Source organism: Aethina tumida, chromosome 1 (assembly GCF_024364675.1).
Source record: "Aethina tumida isolate Nest 87 chromosome 1, icAetTumi1.1, whole genome shotgun sequence".
Taxonomy (NCBI): domain Eukaryota; kingdom Metazoa; phylum Arthropoda; class Insecta; order Coleoptera; family Nitidulidae; genus Aethina; species Aethina tumida.
In genome coordinates this window covers 48,076,437-48,100,969 of record NC_065435.1, presented here as the reverse complement: position 1 = coordinate 48,100,969, position 24,533 = coordinate 48,076,437, and the positions used below count along the sequence as shown (strand labels likewise).

Sequence of the window (24,533 nt, the reverse complement as noted above, 5' to 3'; positions counted from 1 at the left end):
ATGCAATATAGGATTGTTTCAAAACTTCGTGCAACATATATAGCTTATTTTAATTATTTTTAATTAGGAAGATTAAATCATTACAATCATTATCCGCAAAATAATTGGCCTCACCGGGGTTTTAATGGCAAAGTTTGAAAGTGCATCTATAATTTCACAATCCTCATTACTTATTTTAATGTGTGCGAGTGTTTCTTGGTAACTTAGTAAAATGTTTCAGTGGCTTTTGCTTCCCTATATCGGATTTGCACCAGATTTTATAGAAACTTTGTATACAAAATAAACTTTTCTTATTAATACATGTAATACTTAAATTAATAAATTATTAATATGTTTAAATTCATTTTTATAACACGTTTGATAATTTTCTACATATAATATTTTATAAAAAAGAGTGCGGATTATTTTTAAGTAAATGTCATTGTGTCTTGCAGGTTTCATGGATCCGTAAAAGGGATCTGCACATCCTGACGGCTGGTATCCTGACGTACACGTCCGATCAGCGGTTCCAGGTGATCCGACCGGACAAGTCGGACAACTGGACATTGCAAATCAAATTTCCGCAGCTACGCGACTCCGGTGTCTACGAGTGCCAGGTTAACACTGAACCGAAGATGTCGCTTCCATTTAGATTGAATGTTATCGGTAAGTCATCATTTATTTTTAATTTACACGATACGAACAAAAGCACGTTTCTTGTGCCCGTAAGTTTTAGAATTCACGGACCGTTCTGTTGTTCATATATTAAAATATTCGTAAAGTAAAGTATATTCAATAACAGGGTACATTAAAATTTTGGATTGGAAAAATTTTAATTTTAGATTAAGCAAACATTGGATTTATTAAGTTCTGTTGTGATAAGAAAAGCCGCTTCTAACTTCGGCTATTGGTTTATTTTAAAATTTTAATCAAACTTCAGTAAAAGTATCATTATATACTCATTGCCTAAAATCTTTAGTCTCGAAATACCGCTAAAAGTTAAATTGAAGATTATGATTAGGTATTCCATATATATTTTTTAAGATTATGCTGCCGTGTTTGCTTCCAAAGTCGTTAGGTTTTAAACATTTATTAAAAACCCGCATTTAATCAAGAAAGTAAAAATGCATTATACCAATAAAACGAGATCGTAATAATAGATTTTATGATATTGGCTTTATAATTTTAATATTAGCGCTTTCATGGGATTACATCAAATATTTTATTGGTACTTGGCGAAGATAGGCAGGTTTTTAAGTGCTTTGTTGTCAACAACATATATATTTCACTGCAAAATATTTTATATTATTAAATTATTTTCGTTAATTCTATGACATTTATGCACATTCCTTTTTATATTGGTTAACTTAATTGGGTGTAAAAAATATTATCTGTTTAAATTTTCACATTTCCTATTTATACCACCATATATTCAAATTTATATAAACATTTTCAAATAGTATTGAAATGGAATTTTAAATGTTGTATTATTTTATGGCCATGTATTCCCTATTTTAATAAAAATATATTTCATTTTGTTATAAATATATCCGTATTCAAATTTATTGTATACGTACATATGGGGCATTCCATCGACCACATTGTAAGTCAATCCTTTTGAATTTTGCTGAATATTTTAATGAGTCTCTGTGATATTTTTCACATTTTTTCCTAAATTTCTGATAAAATTAATTGATTATATAACTTTTTTCTAGTTGTTTATTTCTAAATGAATTTTAAAAAATATATATACAGTATTGGACAAAATTAAAACGACATTCTTTTGGTTTAAATAATAAACAATATATATTTACGAGACTGATTTTTGTTCCATTAAATAATACGTTAACGATGACATAAAAAAACAAAACCAGAAAATTAACAATTGTTGCGACAAAATTAGAGCGACTTTACAAAAATTAATCTATACCATCTTTTTGACATAGACGAGTTTAGATTGGAAGTTATTTCCTCGTCTATATTGTTCTAAATATTTTTGATTTGTTCAAACAAATTTGCTTTATTTGTGATGCTATAATATTCTTATCCACAATCACCCACAAGAATTCTATTAGATTAACATAAAATTAGGAAATTAAGCTGGCCACTTTGACATTGATTTTTTGTTGAACAAACCATTCTTTAACAAGCTTAGTAGTGTGTTTATGGTCATTGTCAAGTTGAAATATGTTCCCCTATGTTACGATACATAAAACGATTCATTTTGTCTCCTATTTTCTGAATCGGGCTACTGTAAGCGGAAAACAACCCCAAACCATAACAATATCACCTCCATGTTTAATAGTTGTTGTAACTATCCCCATCACCGAGCATATTTGGTCCGTATAAAAATAGTACTTTTTTCCTATCTCTTACTGCCTAGTTCCGATGCCTATGAGCGAAAAGAAGAATTGTTTCTCGATCCTTTTTTGAAAGGATTTGCTGCTGTCTTCCTAGCATGGGATGTTTAGCATAAGCTTAATCATCTTTTTTATAAATTAAATTTAGACGAAACTAAAAACTACTCATCCAAACTGGACCATAGCTTTTCTTGTAGGTCTGGGGTCAAACGAACTCCCATCCTATAACCATCTTCTCACAGTCCTTGAATCAATTTCAGTCCCATTTCTATCAGGTTGCCATTAATATCAGTTGATGAAGTTGGAATTGAATTTTGAATTTTCTATTCTCTTCTTATTTCTCTCACTGTCAGTATATTATGATTAAATAATTATAATAATAAAAAACCGATGGTAAATTATCGATTTAATTTCAAGAGCACAATGAAAGATCATAAAGTAAAATATTGCCAGAATTTTGTAAATTGAAAAATAAAAAGTACGCAATTTAAAAAAAAAATAAAATTAAATTGGCAAGTTGCATAATAGACACTACAATAACAGAAAAAACAATAAACATTATAGGCATTGGCATCCAATTCACGTGCAGTATATGAAAAAATAAACGAAAAAATCCATTTTTTTTTGCAGTTGACTAAAAAAATTAGAAAAAAATACATATAGACATATTCAGAAGAATGCTATAACACATAAATATTTCAACTAAATCCACAGGTCTACTATTTATTAAACTATTTATTAGAAAATTTCTATCGAGTATTATTTTCACTCTTTACAAATAACTAAAATACATAAAATTTAATATGGAGTGTTCCAATTTTTCTTAACTCAATTTTCTAAACACCAAAAATCTGTAATAGAGAAAATTAAGAAAGATTGTTTAACCCCATGATTCTTGAGCTTTAATAAGTGTTCCAGTGCGATGGCATTCATAAATCACTTCCTCTGCAAATGATATTAAAACCAAAACAGACTGACAGCGCCGGTATGTCTCGTGACGTTATTTAAATTGAAATTTTAATGAAAAATTATTTATGACCCTTTTGTGTATTGCATTTTTCGGTTATCACTTTCTATACGGGATCAGCTTAATTATTCCATTAAATTGTGTAGCGGCACAAAATATGTCATCCGTCGTTTTGGCTTTTTTTTTGTTAATGCATTATTGTTATTGATACACTTGAGTCACGTAAAATTGTGTTTTGTCTGTTTGACATCAATTTTTTTATGCTCTCTTTAACAACAATTTCACGGGTGTAAGACCTCGTGGAAACCAGAAAAATGCATAAAATGTTCCGTGTGCATTTTAACGGAATGGAATTTTCAGTCCTGTTTTTTTTTATATAACTATATAAGCGGATAATGCGCATCCGAAATGAAAAGAAATTGCCCGTATAAAATCTGCAATAAAATTCCTTCTAATGAAAACCAGATTCTATTCGAAATGCAAAATAGCCACATGCAGAAAGAGTTATGTATAATAAACCCGAAACTAAGGTTTAATTAAAATTTTTAGTATTTCGGCGTGACCGCAATAAAAAAATGCAAAAACACGAAATACAACCCAGGCAAATTTTACTACCTCCGACTTTCGTGTCCGTTAATTGTAAAGGAACGATCTTTTCAAAGTGGGGTTTTTGTTGGTTTTTCTTTTGGAAATAGGCGGGATTCTTTTCAAGTGCTTTCGGACATACAAAGATTTGAATTGTGTGTTTTAATATAACAAGCTCAGGCCCAGCGAAATTATAAATTCACAGCTACAACAAAATAGAAATCACCTTTTTGTTTATTTTTTATTTCTGCGACCAGAACAATTGTCGCGGGCAACAGTCATTAACCGTGTGTTCACAATGAACCTAATACGAAATATGTAGAAAACTTTAAACACATATACTTTAACGCTGATCAATGGGGCAGGCAGTTAATTAAAGGTTAAAAACCAAAGAGGGACAACACTGTAATAATCATTAGAAACTTCGTATTCACCCAGACCCAATATTATTCGTAATCTTGCAGACCTTCCACAACTTGTCACCCAATTAATCTTCATGGAAATTAGTTTTGACACTTACGTTGAGATAAACTGGATTACAAAGGATAATCTGCAAGTTTCGATACAAATTTGGTCCGCGTTAATACTAGCACTACGTCTGGATTGGTGTATGCGAAAACTGTAAAGTATTACAAAATGGAAAGATCGATATGTCCGATATCTGGTGTATTTACGTGTCAAGTAAATGTCGTAAAAGCAATGGGACCGGCCCAACATGATTCTGATTATGAACCAGAACGTGGCCCTTGAAAGCATATTTCACTACTCGCACGGAAAACATGATATCTTATTAAGCTGTTAACATTTGTATTACCGAATCACGTCAAATTATATTACTATGATTATGATGTCGTAGACATCATAGCCCGCCTTGATAAAGTCACGTGCACGAAAGTCTTACTTCATGTACAACACGTAACCGCTGAATGTTGTAACTCACTTTTAAGTTAAACAGGGCGCAAAGAGCAAGAAAGAATTGCACTTCAATTTCCATACGTAAAACTCCACGAAGGTTCTTAAATATACATACATACCGGCGGTACAGTAAAACACGAACAATCACCTTTCCACCAAATTAATTTCCACTTCAACTCTGTAAATTTCAAGGGACCAACTTTACCTCACTGATTACATTTTACTGTGCAATTTTTACTGATCTTAATTATTTTCTCATTTTATATTTACCTGTTTAACATTCGTTTTTGTGTCGGGCAATTTTCTATATTTTTAAATAATTATGTCACATCATGTGAAACTTGACGATCATAAATATGTATAATTTTAATTTCATTTCTAAATTTAAAACACATATATGTATTTACTTATATATTTGAATAATTAATCACCTCATACCATGAAACGGATTTAAAATTAGAACCATATACGGCTTTTGTTTGCCATACTCCAGTCATGTTTTATAAATTACATATTAATTTAAATCCATGAAATATTTATGAATACATTTTCTTTGTATAGATTAAATCGCACTTTAAAACCTGGCAATGTCTAAAAATATCATACGTATAATTTTGTGTTTAAAATGCAAACAAAAATAAACAATCGAAAAGACACAACGCGTCCGTTTTATTTTTCTTTTAAATTATTCAAAACAGCTTTATGATATTGCAGTCACATTGATTGTGAATCAATACCCGAAGCTTTTAAATTGCACTTAGTTAATAAAATATTGTCGGCAAAAAGGTTGCATCATCTATAAGTAATCAGCGAAATGTACTCCTTTTAGGGTATCTGCAACGCAAAGAACAAGATTGTATAAGGAGCAGGGGGATCCGTTTCCGACTTATTTACCTAAAGATATCGACTTAGTCGGATGGAATATTTTTTAACTGGCGCAAACTTAATCCGCCCCTGTAAACCTATTCGTCGTCCTTGCTCTAAGTCTTCCAAGCTATTATAGAAACCAGTTCGGCCGATCCATATTCCTCAGCTTTAATATCTTAATCTATAACAGTGCTCCAGACGGGTTGCCAACTTGAACGGCCAACATTTTGTGCGTTTCCCCGTCCGAGCGACTGCTTAGAGATTGAATATTATCTTTTTATTATTTTAAGAAAGAGAGATGAATGTTTTTTGTACTTTACATAATTTGTTTTTCTTTTGCCTGGAATACATTTATGTAATCCCGGGATAAATATTGCGGTGTGTTCGGATAGACTTCTGTTTGTCGGACTTGGGAACTGTCTTGATGTATTTGGGTTAATACTTCGCATGAATTTTTATTCAAGTGTTACGACTGGATTATGTGATATAGATTTTTTTAACTCGCCTTTTAATTTAATGATGTCATTAAAGTCGAATATTTCTGGTTAAAACAATTTATCTAGTCTGAAGAGTTTGAATTACTCTTTTAAATTTGCAACAATATACTGGTCTAAATTATGAAAGAAACTGATTATTTTTATTAATCTCAATTTATGAGAACCTCTTATACCGCTTCAAGATATTTTAATAGAACCGATGTTTCGTTAATATTTTTGTCAGGAAGTGAATTTCAATATTTTTTTTGTTTATATTTTGTTGAACGTTGAACAAAGAAATGAAAGACTTTAAATTTACAAGAAATAAATTCACTTTTCGTCAAATATTGAATATGAAAACACGTATAAAGATCCTCGATAAACAAATCCAAATATGAATAAGTGCATCAGACATATCGATAAATAATCCAACAAAATCATCATAATTAACCAGGAAATGTCCCAAGGTTTAGGTACAGATGTTTTTAATCGAATTGTGAGACGTCGGTTATATGAAGCGGGACTCTTTGAGCGCACAGCCGTGAAAGAGCCTTATATATCCAAACGAAACCATAAAATCCAGATGGAGTTCGTCAGAAATCGTATGGACTGGACCCCAGTTGATTGAGTTGATTTTTGGATAAGTTTTGGTGAAAGTTCTCCTGTGGCCCTCACAGAGTTTAGGTTTAAATTCAGTTGAACATCTGTGGTACCATTCAATGAACAGGCGATGTCGAGAAACAAAATAGTTATGCTAACAAATATTAAATAAATAAACTATTTTCAAATTTATTTTATACAAATGATACAAATTGCTAAAAGTAATAAAAAACTAATATCTTGTAAAATAAAAAACAACAAAATAATTAAAGTTTTATTAAAAACATTATTCTAAAGTAAAATAAGCTTTTAAAACTGAATACTGAGCAAACCTTCATTACCTTATAATTTTTATTTAAATCGACTCGATTAAACTTTCCACTAGCGCCTGTTTCATTTCAAGCTTAGTCTGTCATAAAGTTTATCAAAAACAGTAAAACCACAACTTGATCGAAAGCTTATTTGAGTGTTAAACAACACAGTGTTTTTTTATATTGAAAAAGTTGCGTTGACACATTTTATTACACGCATTTTAGTTGTAGAAGTAAGTGTCTGAGAGGCGTGAAAAAATCCGAGACGCTGACAGGGTTATTTCGTTGATATTAGTTTAAATCCCGCAGAAAAACGTAATTGTCGAAATAAACAGCGTCTTTCTCTAGAACACAATATCTGAAAAATAAATGCCCTGCGCCTGAGAATAATCCCTCGTACAGTGTGAAATTGGCCGGGAACCGAAGGATGAGAGTCTTTCCCGAGTAAACTCTACTCTCTGGGGGCTGACCAGTTCGGTTGTAAATTACGGCTATCGGTACAGAATGAGAAATGTCCTGAATGTGGATTTTGAACAAATCCGCACATGATATTTCCCACCTTAGATTTATCCTTGATCCTCTTCAGCCAAAACATGGCCGGTTTCAATCTTCCGTTTGGACCCTGGGTTTGGTCTCCTGATAACGCATCGCAAATCCTTTCACAGACATTAGACGCAGGGACTTGATATCGACTCACTAAGCAAATCACATCAAGGATTAGCACCGCTTAGCTCTTGGCTGACAGATGTTTCCCTACAACATAAAGGATCTAATTAATCGTTTCTGTTTATTTATATACGTTCAAAAGTTGCTTATATGTAACTACACTACTTTTTACAAACAATATTAGATCCAGCCGTCTCACGTTTTATTATATTCAGAATTATTATCCTTAAGGACATGCAAAAGGTGAACGAAATTGCAAGCTTCATTTTATAGCTTATACATATTAGATTATAAATTATATGAGAAAATGATCTATGGGAACATCATGAAGGTGGTGCTTTTTGTAACAGCATTGTTAACAAAATATATTATAATTACCCTTTTAATCCTTAATAAAATTTAATAATTTATTATTTCATCATATTCGTTGCATAATTAATATATTAATTTAACATATTAATCATCAGTTTTAATAATTTTAACCGTGTTGCCCAAAATTTATCTCAAATTAACGCAGTAATAAAACGCCCAAATTAAAATGTAATATAATAATGTAATATTTCATAATTGTTTAATGGCGTGATAAATATGACACGAATGGATTCGAAAAATATTCAAAAATTCGAATTATTCAAAAATTTATTATCTGTAAATTTCATAGCTGAATAGTCCGATATAATCACGTAACACTATTAAATATTAATAAATTGACTTTCCTTAATTTATTCATTCTGGTTATGATTCTCAATTATAAGCTGTATTTAAATATTTTTTATATATTTTTTTATTTTTTATATTTAATGAAAGTTTGTTTTATTGAAATAATAAAGTTGATTTATCGAATAAATATTGAAAGCTAGTCGTGGTTATTTATATCTGGATATATCGTTTTTTATCAAATATAAATATTTGATACCACCTATTTCATTTTATATAATTCGCAATTTATAATGCGATACAAAACTATGTTTATTAAATTAACGCATTAGTAAAATGACTAAATAAAATGTAATACGTAATGAATTAATTGTTAAACTGTTTGATAAATTTGTCACAAACAGGCTGAAAATTATTTATGTTAGAATTAATGGTAAATGGGTCATAAATTCTCTGCAAATGTAGAATTTACGGTAACAGCTACATAAAACCATAGAATCACATTAATAATATATTAATTTTAAACAGAACTATATAAAATAATTATTTATTTGAATTTTATTAGAACAATTTTTTTGTTTGTCGATGCTTTAAACATGTAAATTTAAATTTGTCTGCTTTTGTTAGGTATTATTCTACTGTTAAATGGTTTATAAATTCAAGTTCACTAATCATGAGATTAGTACAGCTAAGCTTCAAGGAACATATGCTAATATACAAATTGTAAGCATTACCTGAACTACAGACAAATTTACATTCATATGAAAACAATTACAAATCACCAGCTCACTGAAATGTATTTTATGACTCCAATACAACTTCATAATTGTTTAGTAGGTCATAAAATTTGTTATTTTCACCATGTCCATTATTAGAATTTCTTCATTACGTATCTACATTCCTAGAAAAATTGTCGAAGATCGAATTCACATTAAGTACTTTTTAAAAAAATGGTGGATTCGCGGTTTCGACAATTCCAACAATAGAAAGTAATTGACTGTGGCATATGTGATCATGTTGAAATACCACTTACCGTCTGGACTGGCATAATTGATTGGACAACCAATCAATCAAATTTGCACTTAAGTAAGGTCTCCCGTTTGTTTTCAGAAGCAAAAGCCCGCATCCTCGGTCCCAGCGATCTTCACGTGAAGGCCGGCAGCTCGGTGTCGCTGACTTGCGTCATCAATCAAGGACCGCACGATCTGGGGACCGTGTTTTGGTACAAAGGTGACGATATGTTGCAGCCAACTCTACCACATATAAATAATGCCGATACCTCGCTCCTCACCATACAGGTACTGTCAATCACACTGTCCCCGCCGATTAATGGCCCAACTGTTGGGCGTTTGATAAATTATCACTGTGACTCTAATAAATTAATACTTAATCTGGATTTAAATCGGAAAGACCGCGACGGCGGTTCAGATCCCCAATTTGTCTGCTTTACAGTAGGGAGTTCGAAAGACCTCTACCCTTTTAAATTTATTTGTATATTTTTGATTAAACTTTTCTGTATTTTGATGTGCTGTATTTTTTGTATCCACTGTAATATTTTGAATTCAAGTATGAACTCAGTTTTGACCTATGACTCATAAATTTTAGAGAAGATTGGAAGAATATAAAATTTAAGTAACCTAAACCATAAGCAGTCAACGATTAAAAAAAAAAAGAATTATTTTTACATTACATTACAATCAAATTCTTGACAATAATCAGTTAACATATTTGAGGCCCACTTCCACCTCCTCCATCTGAGCAATCTGGTGAAATCTTTAGCTTTATTCATCAAAAACTGAACCAAATGGTAATGAAGAAAATGTAGCTTAAATGATCTTTTAATCTAACGTTTTATAAGATTGAAGGAACTCATCTAGATCTCTGTAGTTCTCCGTTTCCGATTACTTAGAATCTTAGAAATTACTACATTTTTAAAGACACTCAACGTCATATTTCCTTTCCACGAAAGTTTATCTTCAAAATTTTGGGATACTCCCATTTTAATGTGCAAAGGAGGTACATAAATTTTCTGCTGCTCCTACTTTGATATCAATCAAAATATTGATGTTCTCTAGAGTTACAGTGGTAGAATTATTTAATTTTTTATTAATTCGTTTTAATAAAACATTTTGTACTTACATATATTTAAGGTATACAGAATAGATTCAATTGTTTACTAAAATTAAAATTAAAAATATTAATAGCTTTCGTGACTTGCTAATAATAACCTGTCATATAACTATAAGTAACAAGTTGAATTAATTTAATTTATTTTAGTATGTATGTAGTTTGATAAATTTCATATTTGCTGCATATTATTTCTATTGAAATTAATTGTAATAGGTCATAAATTTTACATTAACATGGAATTTACGGTAATAATTCTAAAACCATAAATCAACATTTCCAGAATAAATATAATTTTCATCAAGTGAGTAGGGAATATTAAAACAGCATTATCAATGGTTTTGAAAATATTCTCCCTTTGTGTTGTGTTTTTGGAATAATGACGTGTTATAAACAGGCGTCAATCAAGCCAAAATTGATTCCCCCCTAATTTACCAAATGGTACTCTGAAATTAAAGGGACTAAGTAGATAATCGAAGCGTGTGTCGCGACCAAACACGGCTAATCCGCTAGATGTTATTCCAGTCACGTCCGCCTCGAAACCGGCCATCTTTAAGACCGATCCTCATATGTTACAGAACCAATGGACCGACGGCCTCACATCCAGACTGCACATCTCTAGTGTCCATCTATCCGATTCGGGGAACTACTCCTGCGTCCCAACAATAGCGGCCACCGCCAGCGTCAATGTGCACGTTATTAATGGTAAGCAGTCTCCTCAGTTTTCAGTAATTGAAAAGTTTGCCGCAACGCCACAATCCCATCCAATAATGATCGAACTGTCTTCAATAATACAACCAAATATCCACATAAAAAGAGTCTAATTTTAAACTATCTCTGAAGTGATCTAATCTGTTTTGACTGACAGAAGATAGATTACGTAAAACTACAGTCATAATAATATTTTAATTTGGGATTGACAGTTTACTAAAAACACCCCTTAAAAAACTGGCACAGCATATCAAAATAAAAAATCAATTTTCCCTTTTTCTCCGAGTGAAGGGGACAGAACAGTACAATATATTAAACCCCACATGCGTTCGTATAATTCAATTTTTCTTGTCGTGCACTCAGTGACGTAAAAAATGAGGTCGACCCACTCTGAACTTCGTCAAAGAAGTAAATTGTACATTGTACGAGTGGGAATGTTTCTATTTGCATCCAGTGAGATTATTTAATGCAAAAAGTCCCGGTGGCATTCTGCAGGGCGAGCTTTTTACATGTCTAATATCATAATCGCCATTATTCGCAGGTTACTTTGATAATTAGATATTTCGTGGAATTAACGCCCGGAATTGCACAACAGATGTCTGTTCCACTTTAAATAATTAAAGCACATGATTAGGAGTGCACAATATGCTGCACGTATTTATAACGCGCACCAGTTTTGAACTGGCGTGACTAAAGCGCACTTAATGCACCTCACCTACCTGTATATTAAGTTATCAAGAACGCCGGTAATTTTACAAAGTTTGTAATTGCAAAGCGACACGTATCGTGGCGATAAAGAACTTTTTCAAATTTATAATTGGCATAAATACTAATATGTGTGGATTTTTAATTATGTCAATTATCTCTATCTCGATCGTCGCTGATAACATTCTGAGAGTTTCCATGTGTTTCTGAAATTAAAATAAAAAACAATAAACTCGTCACTTCCAGGAACGTAACATATAATCAGCAATATTTATTTATTATCGATAGTTTTTATTGAACAGACCAAACTTGATAATTGATCATTATGCATGTAAATTTGTTCACTCAGTCTGGTTTATGTTAAACTATCGTTATTAGCAGATACATACTTATAGGTAAACCAATATATGCAAACAGCATGTAGACAAACGTTATTAAACAGGATTTGAGTCGGTTTACTTAATCACTCAATTAATTATTGACTAGCTTAATGCTTCTCTGGCTACAATACATTATGCTTTGTTAAGTTATGCATATTTAAGATATATTTGCACGTAGGTTATCTTCCTTAAACAGTTTAAGACAAATATCACTTTAAAATTATTTTCCTGTGCGTTGCAAAAATTATAATCTGGTTGAGAAGCGAACTTCTTCATGAAGATTAACTATTTATTTTTTTAGGAGAACACCCAGCGGCGATGCAACACGGCAACAAGAACACGGCGCCACTTCTCTCACTCCACTGCACCCTTGTATATAGCATCTTCGTCATCATTGTGAAACACATCAGATGAAAAATCCCACTGTAAATAAAGGCAAAAAAAATCATTTATCACCAGGTCCCAGCAAAGAAAATACCGTGAACTACCCGTTACAAAACCGTCGTCACAATGTTACAGTTTCCAAATTTGTCATTTCTCATGTTTTGACTCTTCCTACCCCCCTTAACTGTGTATAAAAACATATCTTTACGTTGTATATTATAAAATGGAATATGGATCACCTCTAACATTTAATTCACCGCGACCCTGTCTGGACTTCATCAACACTATTACTATGACTATCTTAATTTTGTTAATAATTCATTGTAGATATTATTTATAGTAACTCGACTTTTTGTATAAATAAAATATTAAATGTTTAACTCATAGTTTTTTATTTATCCCCAAAACCCTTAAAATTCTAATTTAATATGTGAAGCAGGTTTCAAAAATTTCATTTTTGTAACTTAATTAAAAGTTTTTTAAATTGTGAATAATATTTTACACACCTAAATACTTTGACGCTCATATAAATAAACTTACATAGTGTCTCTGATTATTGTTGTGACAAGAAACAAATTGATTGGTACATTTATTTTAAACTAATAATTAGTATATAGTATGCTAAGATTATTAAATTATATCAATATCCTTCAAACATTTCTGTTCTAAATGTGTTCACAAAATATTAATTTTTAATATTTTCTCTGTAAATGTAATTAGTATGCATCGGGTTGTATGTGTTTGCTTATTCATCCCAATCTTTCTGATTATTGGATACTTTCGTAAAAATCTAGGGACGGTGCTCATTTACGCTATATTGGAGCGGGTCGGGTTTTTCCCAAATTACTTTTACACCTACTATATTGGAGTTTTTATATCTTTCTCCGAAAGAATGTATTAAATTGACTTTAAAAAAGGATAGGTACCATGATTTTAATTTTTTTTTTTTATTATTTTTATCAAAGCATATTTCAATTTTACCCTTGGGAATATCAAATTTCATAACAACAGTGTATGTATGTATTTGAATATCGATAATATCAATAATCAAGAATTGTAGACGTTAAACATTTTTAATTAAATAATTATATCATTTATTTTTAAAATATTTAATGAACTGACTTATTTTATTTTATAGAGGAATATTTGAAAATTTAAAATAGCTGCCGCCATCTTTTGACCAATTAAGTAACTTCCGCGCCATCTCGCGGAGCCACTGTGAAACTAAAGTTATAAAGAAATCTAAAACATAATATTTAATCATATTTTAATTTTTTCACATAAATTATTTAATTTATATTGTTCTTATCGTTCCAGTTTGCACTACAGTTTAAAGTTAATTGATAATATTGAGAATGAGTTGTCCACAATTCAATTTTTTTAATCTATGGAACAAAAATGTCAACGAATCGTTTTTGACATTTACAGTATAACAGCTGACACCCCCAAAAATGTTCTCCAAAAATGGAAAATTATAGGAGGAATAGATGAAATTCATCGAACCTAAAACCACGTCCGGTAACTTTAGATATCCCATTTACCGATAATTTCCACTCCCGCCAGTTATTGGTTGTTACATTTTTGCACAGTGTCAGTGTTAGTTTTTTGGATTTGTTTATATTGTGAAATGAGTTAATAAAATGATGCCAATTAAAGATAATCAAGATGTGGCTTGTTTCTTTGTTACCAAACATTCCTGGAAAGGAAGGTGAGTTCGATAAATAATAAATAAGATCTGGTGGTTACATTTATACAATTACAGGTACAATAGAATATTTTCCATTGGAACCATGGGGATAACAACTTATAACCCATCCAACTTGGAAGTTACAAATAGATGGGCTTACAATGATGTAATATCAGTCAGTCCAATTAGAACAGGCAATGCCCCCAATGAATTTCAAATCACCATGAAAAAAGATAGGAAAATTGATAAGATGACATTTTCCACAGACCATCGAACACAATTAATGACTGAGGCATTAAAATTCAGGCACAGTTTTTTAGAAAAGCCCAAGGAAATTTTGGTATGTATGCATGCATATGTATTTTAATAGTTTTATTTATGTAATATGATCTTTCAGAAATATCATGCCTACAAACATCACTGGTCTGATGTTAGATTACCCATTATACTTGAAATAACACCTTATTCACTTGATCAGCTAGATCCTGCCACAAATTTAGTTCTTGCCAGTTACAATTTTAAGGATTTTGAGGGTATATGCACTGTATCTGATTACCCAGGTATACATTCACCTGTTTGATTCTTATATGATTATTTACATATTTATTTTGTAGGAGGTTTTGTGATAGTATGTGGTGGATTTGGAAGGTTACACCTTTTCCAAGCAGTTGATTTTGAACAAATAAAAGGAAAAATTCTAGAAAATGCTGTTACAAATTTAGGAATTAACATTAAAGTATTAAGCACTCCAATTACTTTAGAAGATTTTCAAAGCCAAAGATTTGGAAAATTCAGGTTAGTAGTCATATAAAATGAATCATTAAGTCAATGATTCATGAAATATCTAATCCATTTATAATAGCATTTGTAATTTAATTGCTTCAATTGTTGATAAATTCTAATATTTTAGTGACGATGAATTCCAAACTTCCGTTTCTGAGTTTTCTGTATACAAAATACACAAAGCTAGACATCCTGAGCCTGTGAGAAGAACATTGTGTTTGTCTGAAGCATGTTTGCTGGAAAGAGATCCTCAGACATATAGTGTGTGTACATTGCAACCACTAAGTAATATATTCCTATTAGTTCGAGACAATGATAACCCGCAATTATTTAGCATTGAATACATAAATGGACAAATTAGAACATACACCACAACTGATAGGTGAGAGAAAATTTTTATGTACAATACAGAATCAAGTAATTTACTAAGTGATGTGTTTCATTCATAAATTATGAAATTGAACTTGAAAAATTATTGTTTTAAGTGTTTTATTGATTATTTTATTAACATTGTGTATTTATATATCCTATATATAACACTTGACAGTTTTCCCCATATTATAATTGTCTAATTAACTCTATTAACAATTTTATAGGGATTCATTATTGGCATCCCTATTAGATGGTGTAAGAGCCTCAGGTAACAAAGATGTGCACGTCACTATGGTTCCTAGAGAAAGAGGCCTCAGATTGGGGCCATTGCATTTACCGGTTGAGGAAGAAGCGGAAACCTTACACGTTAAATTCCTCCAAAATCCCCCGCCAAACAAGTCATTTGCCGAATGTGTCCGCAGATTTAATGCCAACGTTCCATATAGTGGTCTCTTGTACAGTGTCAATCAAGACGTAAGTGCAATTTGATTTCTTAACGAATAATTACTTCAGTTTCAATTCGTTTTAGAAATTATTCTCGGAAAATAAGGAGAAATTGATAGTGGCTGCCCTTCAGTCGCTCGTGCAAAAGGAAGGTGATCAAAAAACCATAGCATCGGTAAATCTGGAAGCGCAGTTTCACGCACTTAGGCGATTGGTGGCCAGTAAAGTTGGTTATGCCGCATTTATCAAATTACCAGGGTATTACTATTTAATTTTTTGTCATTACTACTGTTTAATTTGTATTTTATTTAGTTTTCGAGAAGCAATAGGCATGAAGGTTGTAACAGCTTTAAAAAGGAATGATTATGGAGTAACCCATGCAGCAATAGACATGATATGCGCCCTGATGCATCCCATGCATGACGACTATGACCTAAGGCAGGAGCAATTGAACAAATCATCGTTGCTGCAGACTAAATCATTCCTGGATCATTTACTAAACATGTGGACAACACATATTGTAAGAACAGTTAAATTTTTATGATAACATCAATTTGTATTGAAATTTTAGGCACAAAGTACAGGTGCTCTAGTAGTGTCGGCGATGCTGGATTTTCTTACTTTTGCACTGTGTGTACCCTACAGCGAGACTACGGATGGGAAACATTTCGACTCGCTTTTAGAAATGGTTTCGGAAAGAGGTCGAATGCTGTTTAGATTATTCCAGGTATGATTTGGATTTTATCTACGAAGTTTATTCGTTATTAATCTGTAAAATAGAAACATAAACAGAAAATAAACATTTCTTCGTTTATTTTATTGGCTATTCACAATGAAACAATTACTTAAACTGATATATGTAACATATATTGCTGGAAAACATACATAAAGTTTCATTGCTGAATATGTTTACTATTCGTTACAGCATCCATCAATGGCAATAATTAAAGGGGCCGGTTTGGTAATGCGCGCCCTAATTGAAGAGGGTGAGGCAGAAGTGGCAGCAAAAATGCAAAATTTGGCCCTAGCCGAGGGTGCATTGCCCCGTCACTTGATGGCGGCGCTCTACACCTCCGGTCTGGACGGTCGTTTGCTCACACACCGTCAACTATCGCGTCACCTTATCGGTCTGTGGATCACCGGCAATCCTACGGCAATGGGGCTGCTCAAAAGAATTATGCCCACGGGTCTAACCAACTTCCTCGACTCGAAAGAAGAGATCCCGGAGTCGGCCAAAGAACAGGAGCTGTTGAACTATAGAGATAACTTAAAGATGGCCCAGGATCACGCCAGCAAGTCCAGGAAGAATCCCAACTGGGCGGCAGTAGAGCGACAACTCAAGATAGTCGAGAAAAAGATGGAACACTACACCAACCTGGCACTTCAGCACTGGGGTTCAAGAGTGGGAATAAGCCTACCCAGGCAGGAGAACAACAAAGAAAGACCGATTGTTTTAAGGAGACGCAGGGAAAGGATAAAAGCTGAGGCCAATTGGCCACTCTTTTATTTTCAGTTCAACCAAGATCACGCACTTCCCAATTTAATTTGGAACCACAAGGTTAAATATGCAGTGTCTTGTATTGTTTATTTTAAAAACTATTGTTTCCATTTATAGACTAGAGAGGAGTTACGCAGTGCCTTAGATAATGAAGTGAGAAACTTCGCATCCGACAGAGAATTAGCCGGATCGGCTTTGGTGGCCTGGAATCATCAAGAGTTTGAGGTAAACTATCAATGTCTGGCTGACGAAGTGAAAATTGGTGATTACTACTTAAGACTGCTTTTGGAGATGGACGCTACCAATGACGACTCTCCTATTCGTAAAACGTAAGATGAAATAAATTCAAACTGACTCGTTAAAATGTTAAATTTCGATATATATTTTTACAGATATGAATTTTTTAACGACTTATATCATAGATTTTTACTAAACCCAAAAGTAGAAATGAAATGCATGTGTCTTCAAGCAATGGCTATAGTTTATGGAAGATACTACGAGGATATTGGACCGTTTGGTGACACAAAATATATAATAGGAATGTTGGAAAGGGTAAACATTTATAGTTATAGTATTTATACCTTTTAATCATTACAATAAGTTTTAATAATAATTAATTTATCGTGCATATATTATTTTATAAGCATTGTTGTAATGTAAATCTAAGGAATAAGAAATATTGTTTTAGTGTTTGGATAAAACAGAACGTGACAGATTGGTGATGTTCATACACAAACTCATTTTGCATCATCGCAATGTTCGGGAGATAATCGATGTGGGGGGAGTGAGAATCATGGTTGACATGATGACTTTGGCTCATTTGCACACCTCCCGTGCTGTTATTCCGACTCAAACTAATGTCATAGAAGCAGGTCCTGGTATGAAGGCCATACAACAAAAGGAATGGTACTACAATACAGAAGAAGGTAGACAAGGACCAGTCAGTTTTGAGCAAGTATGTACCTTTTATCTTTATTTTATTTCATTTTGTAAGTTTATTCGTTTTAGTTGAAAGAATTGTTTCAAAAGAACGTGATAAATCACAAAACACGTTGTTGGGCCATGGCTCTGGATGGTTGGAGGCCATTAAACATGTTGCCCCAATTGAAGTGGTGTTTACTGTCTCGAGGTACACCCGTTTTAAATGAAAGCGAACTGGCAACGCACATACTAAACATTCTAATCAGAATGTGTGAGTACTACCCTAGCAGAGACTCTGACGACGCTATCATACGTCCCCTACCTAAAGTCAAGAGTTTACTGAGCGATCCGGTCACCCTTTCGCACATTGTACAGTTGTTATTAACGTTTGATCCTATTTTGGTCGAAAAAGTGGCGACACTACTGTGCGAGGTCATGAAAGATAATCCAGAAATGTCCAAGCTCTACTTGACTGGGGTATTTTACTTTATTCTAATGTACACTGGCAGTAATGTTCTTCCAATAGCCAGGTTCTTGCAACTTACCCACATGAAACAAGCCGTAAAATCCGATGAGGTAGGACGTTAATAATCAAGTTATTTCACTTAATCTGAATTATAAATTTTAGACCATAACTTCCGATATAATGCAAAAGAGTATTCTGGGTAGACTGTTACCTGAAGCAATGGTGAACTATTTGGAGAATCACGGAGCAGAGAAATTCGCTCAGATCTTTTTGGGTGAATTTGATACACCAGAAGCGATTTGGAATGCTGAGATGAGAAGGATGTTGATCGAGAAAATAGCCGCACACATCGCGGATTTCACGCCACGACTCAGGAGCCACACCATGGCACGATATCTATACATACCAATACCTGTTATACGGTATCCTCAGTTGGAAAGGGAACTATTTTGCAATATATTTTATCTTCGGCATTTATGTGATACCAACAAGTTTCCAAATTGGCCTATTCCAGATCCAGTATGACAAATTGTATTAAAACATTCATAACATGAATTAACATTATTTTTTGCAGATCAAATTATTGAAGGATGTTTTAGAAGCCTGGAAGTCGGAAGTTGAAAAGAAACCTCCATTGATGACAGTAGAAGAGGCATATAAAAATTTAGGCCTTACAGGATCTCACCATGAGGAATCAACAATTAGAAAGGCTTACTACAAACTAGCTCAGATGTACCACCCTGATAAAAATCCTGATGGACGGGTAAACAACACTCCTAACAATGAATTCATTGAATTGAATTTTTATTGTATTTTAGGATCGTTTCGAATTAGTGAATCAAGCATACGAATTTTTGTGCAGTAGGAGCAGTTGGACAACAGACGGTCCAAATCCACACAACATTGTTTTAGTTCTTCAAACCCAAAGTATTTTGTTCCATAGATACTCTGAGGGTAAGTTTTAGTTTATTAATATTGTCCAGTTAGAATCAGATTTAATTATATCAAAACTTTTTAGTATTACAACCGTACAAATACGCCGGCTACCCACAACTAATAAAGACAATCAAAATAGAAACTGCTGATGAACAATTGTTTTCTAAGAGCGCTCCATTGCTAACAGCTGCCAGTGAGCTTGCTTATCACACTGTTCACTGTTCAGCTTTGAATGCAGAAGAACTAAGGAGGGAAAATGGATTAGAGGTAATATATAAACTAATTAATTATTAAGTCACACAATACATTTTATTAATTTGTAGGTTTTACTGGAAGCTTACACAAGATGTGTAAACGTATTGAACAACTCATCAAAACCTAATGAAACTTGTGTACAAGTCAGCATGCACATCACTAGGTGTTTCGGTGTAGCCGCCCAGTTTCCTGGTTGTCGTGAACGTATGTTAGATTTGAAACAACTTATAAAGGATCTATGCAGGATATTATACTTTAAGGTACATATACATATACATGGTGTCAATTTAATTTTTAATTGTATTTTTCAGCACCTTACAAAACTGTGCTCTATCGCCACCGAATGCATAAGCGCCTTCGCAGTAGACGGCATCCTGCAGGTTGAACTATTGAAGGCTGGCGCCTTATGGCATCTACTACTTTTTATGTTCAACTACGATTTCACATTAGATGAAGGCGGTGTCGAGCGAACCGAGGATGCTAATCAGCAGGAAATCAGTAACCGCCTGGCCAAGGAGGCTGTTAAAGCCTGCGCTTCACTTGGCGGTTATATAGCTGGACCAGACAAGCCACCACGTAACGATCTCACCAGGTCAATTCTAGATAGTTTGTTGACCCCATACCTGGCTAACCAACTGGGCAATGAAAAGCCGGAAAATGTTAGTAGTTAACTGTACATGTATTATATTATTAATGTGAATATTTTCTTCACAGATTCTTAAAACTTTGAACAGCAATAGTGAAACGCCTTATTTGGTGTGGGACAACGGAACACGGGCGGAACTGATGGACTTCCTCGAAACACAGCGCAGCGGAAGAGAACAAATTGATTTAGCCATTGGCAACGATTTTGCTTACTCCGCACATAAGGGCGAACTTAGGATCGGACAAATATTCATACGAATTTACAATGAACAACCTACATACCAAATACACGTACGTCAAACCTTTTTTTCGTCAATGTTAAGTTAAATTTCTCCTTAAGAATAACTTGCTTTGTATACTAATTCAAACAGTTTCACAATGACTGTCTGAAAAGAAACTTATGGTTCATATGTTCCACATCTGTCTTTTCAGACATCCCTATATGTGTATTAATATTTTGTTGTAGAATCCAAAAGCTTTTACAAAGGACCTCCTTAATTTCCTCAAAGGCCAATCAGAATTCCTGTTAAACTTGGTCAATGTTGCTTATTCAGTGACCAAGGAAGATAGACTGAAACATTCCGAAATGGCCTTAGATGCTCTCTGCAACGTGATTCGAAACAACACGGGGGTGGAATTGGAATGCAAAGGATATTTTCCAATGCTTTTTAGTCTTCTGAATGTTACGCACAGTCCTATTCAGAAAGGAGCCCTAAATGTTGTTTCAGTCGTGACGAGAAATAACGACTGTATCAACGATATCGCTTCAAGTGAAGTTCTGGGTTATTTGCTTCACATTTTATATACCATCCAGGTGAGATACAATCGGTTTCAACATAATATACACTCAGTTAGAACATAACAATAAGCAGTAATATAACATTTAATATTTTTCCGAATGATACAGGATTCGCAGCCCCAAATTTTGGACACCTTATACCAACTAACCACAACTACAAAAATTGTCAAAGAAGCTCTGAACAAAGGTGCGGTTATTTACCTACTTGACTTGTTTTGCAACTCCACCAACCCGTCAGTGCGTCAGACTTGTGCAGAACTTTTGGCACGCATGAGCCTGGATAAATTAGTCGGACCTAAAGTTAGATTGGCTCTGGGAGCCTTTCTACCCCCTATTTTCGCTGACGCGATGCGCGAAAGTCCCGAAACTGCGGTCAATATGTTTGAGTCGAGCCACGAACATCCTGAACTCATCTGGGATCAGGATGCTAAAGATCGAGTTTGCGCCACGGTCGCCAGACTTCGAAGAGAGTAAGTTTTATAGTTTCATTTTCTCTAACATACAAACATGTATATTTTTAGACACCAAGCTGCCCAAGGCCAAAATCCATCAGCAGTTTGGAAGGTGCCAGATACAAATGGACTATCCAATTTGTCCCAACCTAACGAATTCATGGTCGGCGGAGTCTACTTAAGGATCTTTATTGCCAACCCAGCTTGGACTTTGAGGAAACCAAAGGAATTCCTGTCAGAACTGATGGAAACATGTCTTAATTTAATGTCGAAAGACAAAACTAATGTAAGTGTGTCTGTTGTTAAGAATTTTAGGGAAAGCTAGAAGTTTATCACGTTTATTTTTCAGGTTGATCAGTTGGATGTATGTACTCAAGCCCTCTGTTCCTTGTTGCAAGTACAGCCGGCTTTATTAGACCTTGTACCATCTATGGGTCACATACCAAGACTCTGCAGACAAATGGGATCAAATATTAGGCAAATAGCAATACCTAAATCTGCTATTTGTATACTACATGCACTTTCCCTTAGTAGTGTAAGTATCACACTAATTTAAATATTATATTATACAATTGTTTAAAAATTTGAATGTTTTAGATATGCGTGAACGCAATCGCACAAACGGACTGTATGCACCCGTTAAAACAAGCAATGCAGGTGCGAAAGGACATGGTTTCGGTAGCGTGCGAGGCCCTACACCGTCTCTTCTCGAACAACCAGGATCAACTTGTTAAACAAGCACTGGACGTAGATTTTGTACCGTTCCTTTTGAACTTATTGGAGGGGCGACTTGAAATCGACAATCCGGCTATGACCAAGGCGCAAATAGTAAAAGCACTAAAATCAATGGGTAGAAGCCTCCTTTACGGCGACAGGGTAAACAGTATTTTGGAAAAGAGCACGATTTGGGCCGAGTACAAAGATCAGAAGCACGATCTCTTTATTTCGAATACACCAATTGCCGGGTATTTAACAGGTAATATGCTCATTAGATATGCGGTAGTGGTCATAATTATAGCAACTTATATATATATATATATATATATATATATATATATATATATATATATATATTAAAAATATGAGCTGTACTACTTGAATTGGATGATAGTACATATAATGTTTATTGTTTTTTCTCCCGTTGTTGGAAATGGGACTTAGTAATAGTAATGGTTCTGCTTATTTTAAACATTCAACAAGAGCAAACTAAACTAACTAAAAAGTTTGTTATACCGACGGTGAAACGTGGTGGCAGTTCAATTCTTCAGGTGTAGGTCCCCTTAGACCATTTTATATGCAGGGATGTATGCTCTTAATAAATACGTTTCAACATGAATACGATCCCCAATACGAATGCAAGATTGTGATCTAATTATTTTCAAAATTGAAGTTGCTATATTTATTTCCAGCCCAATTCAGAAAAATATATATATATAAATTGCGTTTTTAGCGGGTACACCAACAAGTGCAGGATATTTGACCCAGGGACCAAGTGCGAAAGTATCAGTGGCCCCACCACCGGTCGAGAAAGAAGATCCAACGCTTAGACACAACGTAATTTGATTTGCCAATCGAATTATTGGTTGAACTACAGTGTGATAAATAACTAGCATGTGATTATGCGCGAGTTAAGTATTGGAAACATTCCCTTATTAAGAAAAAAGCAATAGACTTGACTTACAGTGTTACAAATAATACAATTAACAGATGTGTAAAAAGTAAATGTTACTTTAAGTATAAAGTAATTTGTATGCTTTAATAAGATTATTTATGCTTTATCCAAAAATATATATTTTTTCTATTATAGTTACATGTCCTATGTGTTAGTTACTAAATTCATTTATATCTAATAAAATGGTTTTTAAATTTTAATGCGATTTTTATGTTTATTCTTAATTTTAGGCACTTGTGAATTATAAAACATTATTAGCAAAGGAAAAATGAACGACTTATTCAGAACTACTAATAGGTTTGTACCCATTGTACCCCATATCATTTAGACTTGTTTTTAAATAATAAATATATGATTTGATATTAATATGTTTCGTTTCATAAAATAAATTGAAAAATTAATATATATTTTTTTAATTTTGAATAATTAAATATTGTTTTACCTTACTTGTTGCTATGAAGTTTTAACCTTGAGTCCCCAGATACCTAGATTATTTTACTAGGCATATTTATAAAATTATTTTTTTTATTTTTAACAAACCACCAAACATATAATAAATTAAATATTTAATAATATATTACTTGATATTAACAATTTTCTTTTCATAAAATGAAATTAAATAATATGTCGGAGCCTTAGTCACTCGCAATGGTGACTGTGATTTTAAAAAATGTAGATTCCTGTAAAATTTTCCTCTTAAGTTTGTTTCAATTCGTACGGTTATAACAATCATGGCTGATAATCAAGAGCCTGATACTAAACGAGAGCGTAATGATGAACTGCAAGAACTTCATTGTTACTTCATTAGTAGACTCAGTGGTAAGTCAATATTTTATTATTATTCATGTCGTTGGATATACTTTAAAAAATATGACAAATTGCTTGTTGCTATGCAGTTTCAAACATGGATCCT

The 24,533-nt window shown here is 33.2% G+C and overlaps 2 protein-coding genes across 4 annotated transcripts in view; both read left to right on the top strand.

The window, feature by feature from the left end:
- Positions 1–13,046, top strand: part of LOC109595704 (zwei Ig domain protein zig-8) — a 270,657-nt gene extending 257,611 nt beyond the window's left edge. For 2 of the 3 annotated variants that reach the window (XM_020011124.2, XM_020011122.2), the window contains exons 3-6: positions 435–645; positions 9,494–9,681; positions 11,089–11,215; positions 12,608–13,046. In XM_020011124.2, the coding sequence (XP_019866683.1) occupies positions 435–645; positions 9,494–9,681; positions 11,089–11,215; positions 12,608–12,720 (639 nt within the window). In that variant the 3' untranslated portion in view covers positions 12,721–13,046. The remainder of the gene's footprint in view (positions 1–434; positions 646–9,493; positions 9,682–11,088; positions 11,216–12,607) is intronic. The other variant, XM_020011123.2, reaches the window with a different exon arrangement.
- A 1,078-nt stretch (positions 13,047–14,124) lies between these two features.
- Positions 14,125–23,820, top strand: LOC109595711 (dnaJ homolog subfamily C member 13). Its single transcript, XM_020011127.2, has 27 exons — positions 14,125–14,398; positions 14,453–14,717; positions 14,775–14,937; positions 14,992–15,172; positions 15,288–15,542; positions 15,757–16,006; positions 16,062–16,234; positions 16,289–16,496; positions 16,548–16,703; positions 16,902–17,534; positions 17,592–17,803; positions 17,867–18,026; positions 18,163–18,429; positions 18,483–18,971; positions 19,024–19,380; positions 19,436–19,624; positions 19,680–19,815; positions 19,880–20,064; positions 20,121–20,312; positions 20,364–20,711; positions 20,767–20,988; positions 21,164–21,511; positions 21,605–21,966; positions 22,018–22,234; positions 22,298–22,483; positions 22,546–22,924; positions 23,399–23,820. Exons 1-27 carry the CDS (start codon positions 14,331–14,333, stop codon positions 23,509–23,511), a joined length of 6,714 nt encoding a protein of 2,237 aa, XP_019866686.2. The 5' UTR covers positions 14,125–14,330; the 3' UTR covers positions 23,512–23,820.
- The last annotated feature ends 713 nt before the right edge of the window (positions 23,821–24,533 follow it).

Excerpts from the sequence above, each read along its gene's own strand:
- LOC109595711 (XM_020011127.2), top strand. The coding sequence starts at position 14,331 with ATGATGCCAATTAAAGATAATCAAGATGTGGCTTGTTTCTTTGTTACC. Across the intron at positions 19,816-19,879 it reads GTTCCATAGATACTCTGAGG|TATTACAACCGTACAAATAC; the intron begins GTAAGTTTTAGT and ends AAAACTTTTTAG. Across the intron at positions 20,065-20,120 it reads GGAGGGAAAATGGATTAGAG|GTTTTACTGGAAGCTTACAC; the intron begins GTAATATATAAA and ends ATTAATTTGTAG.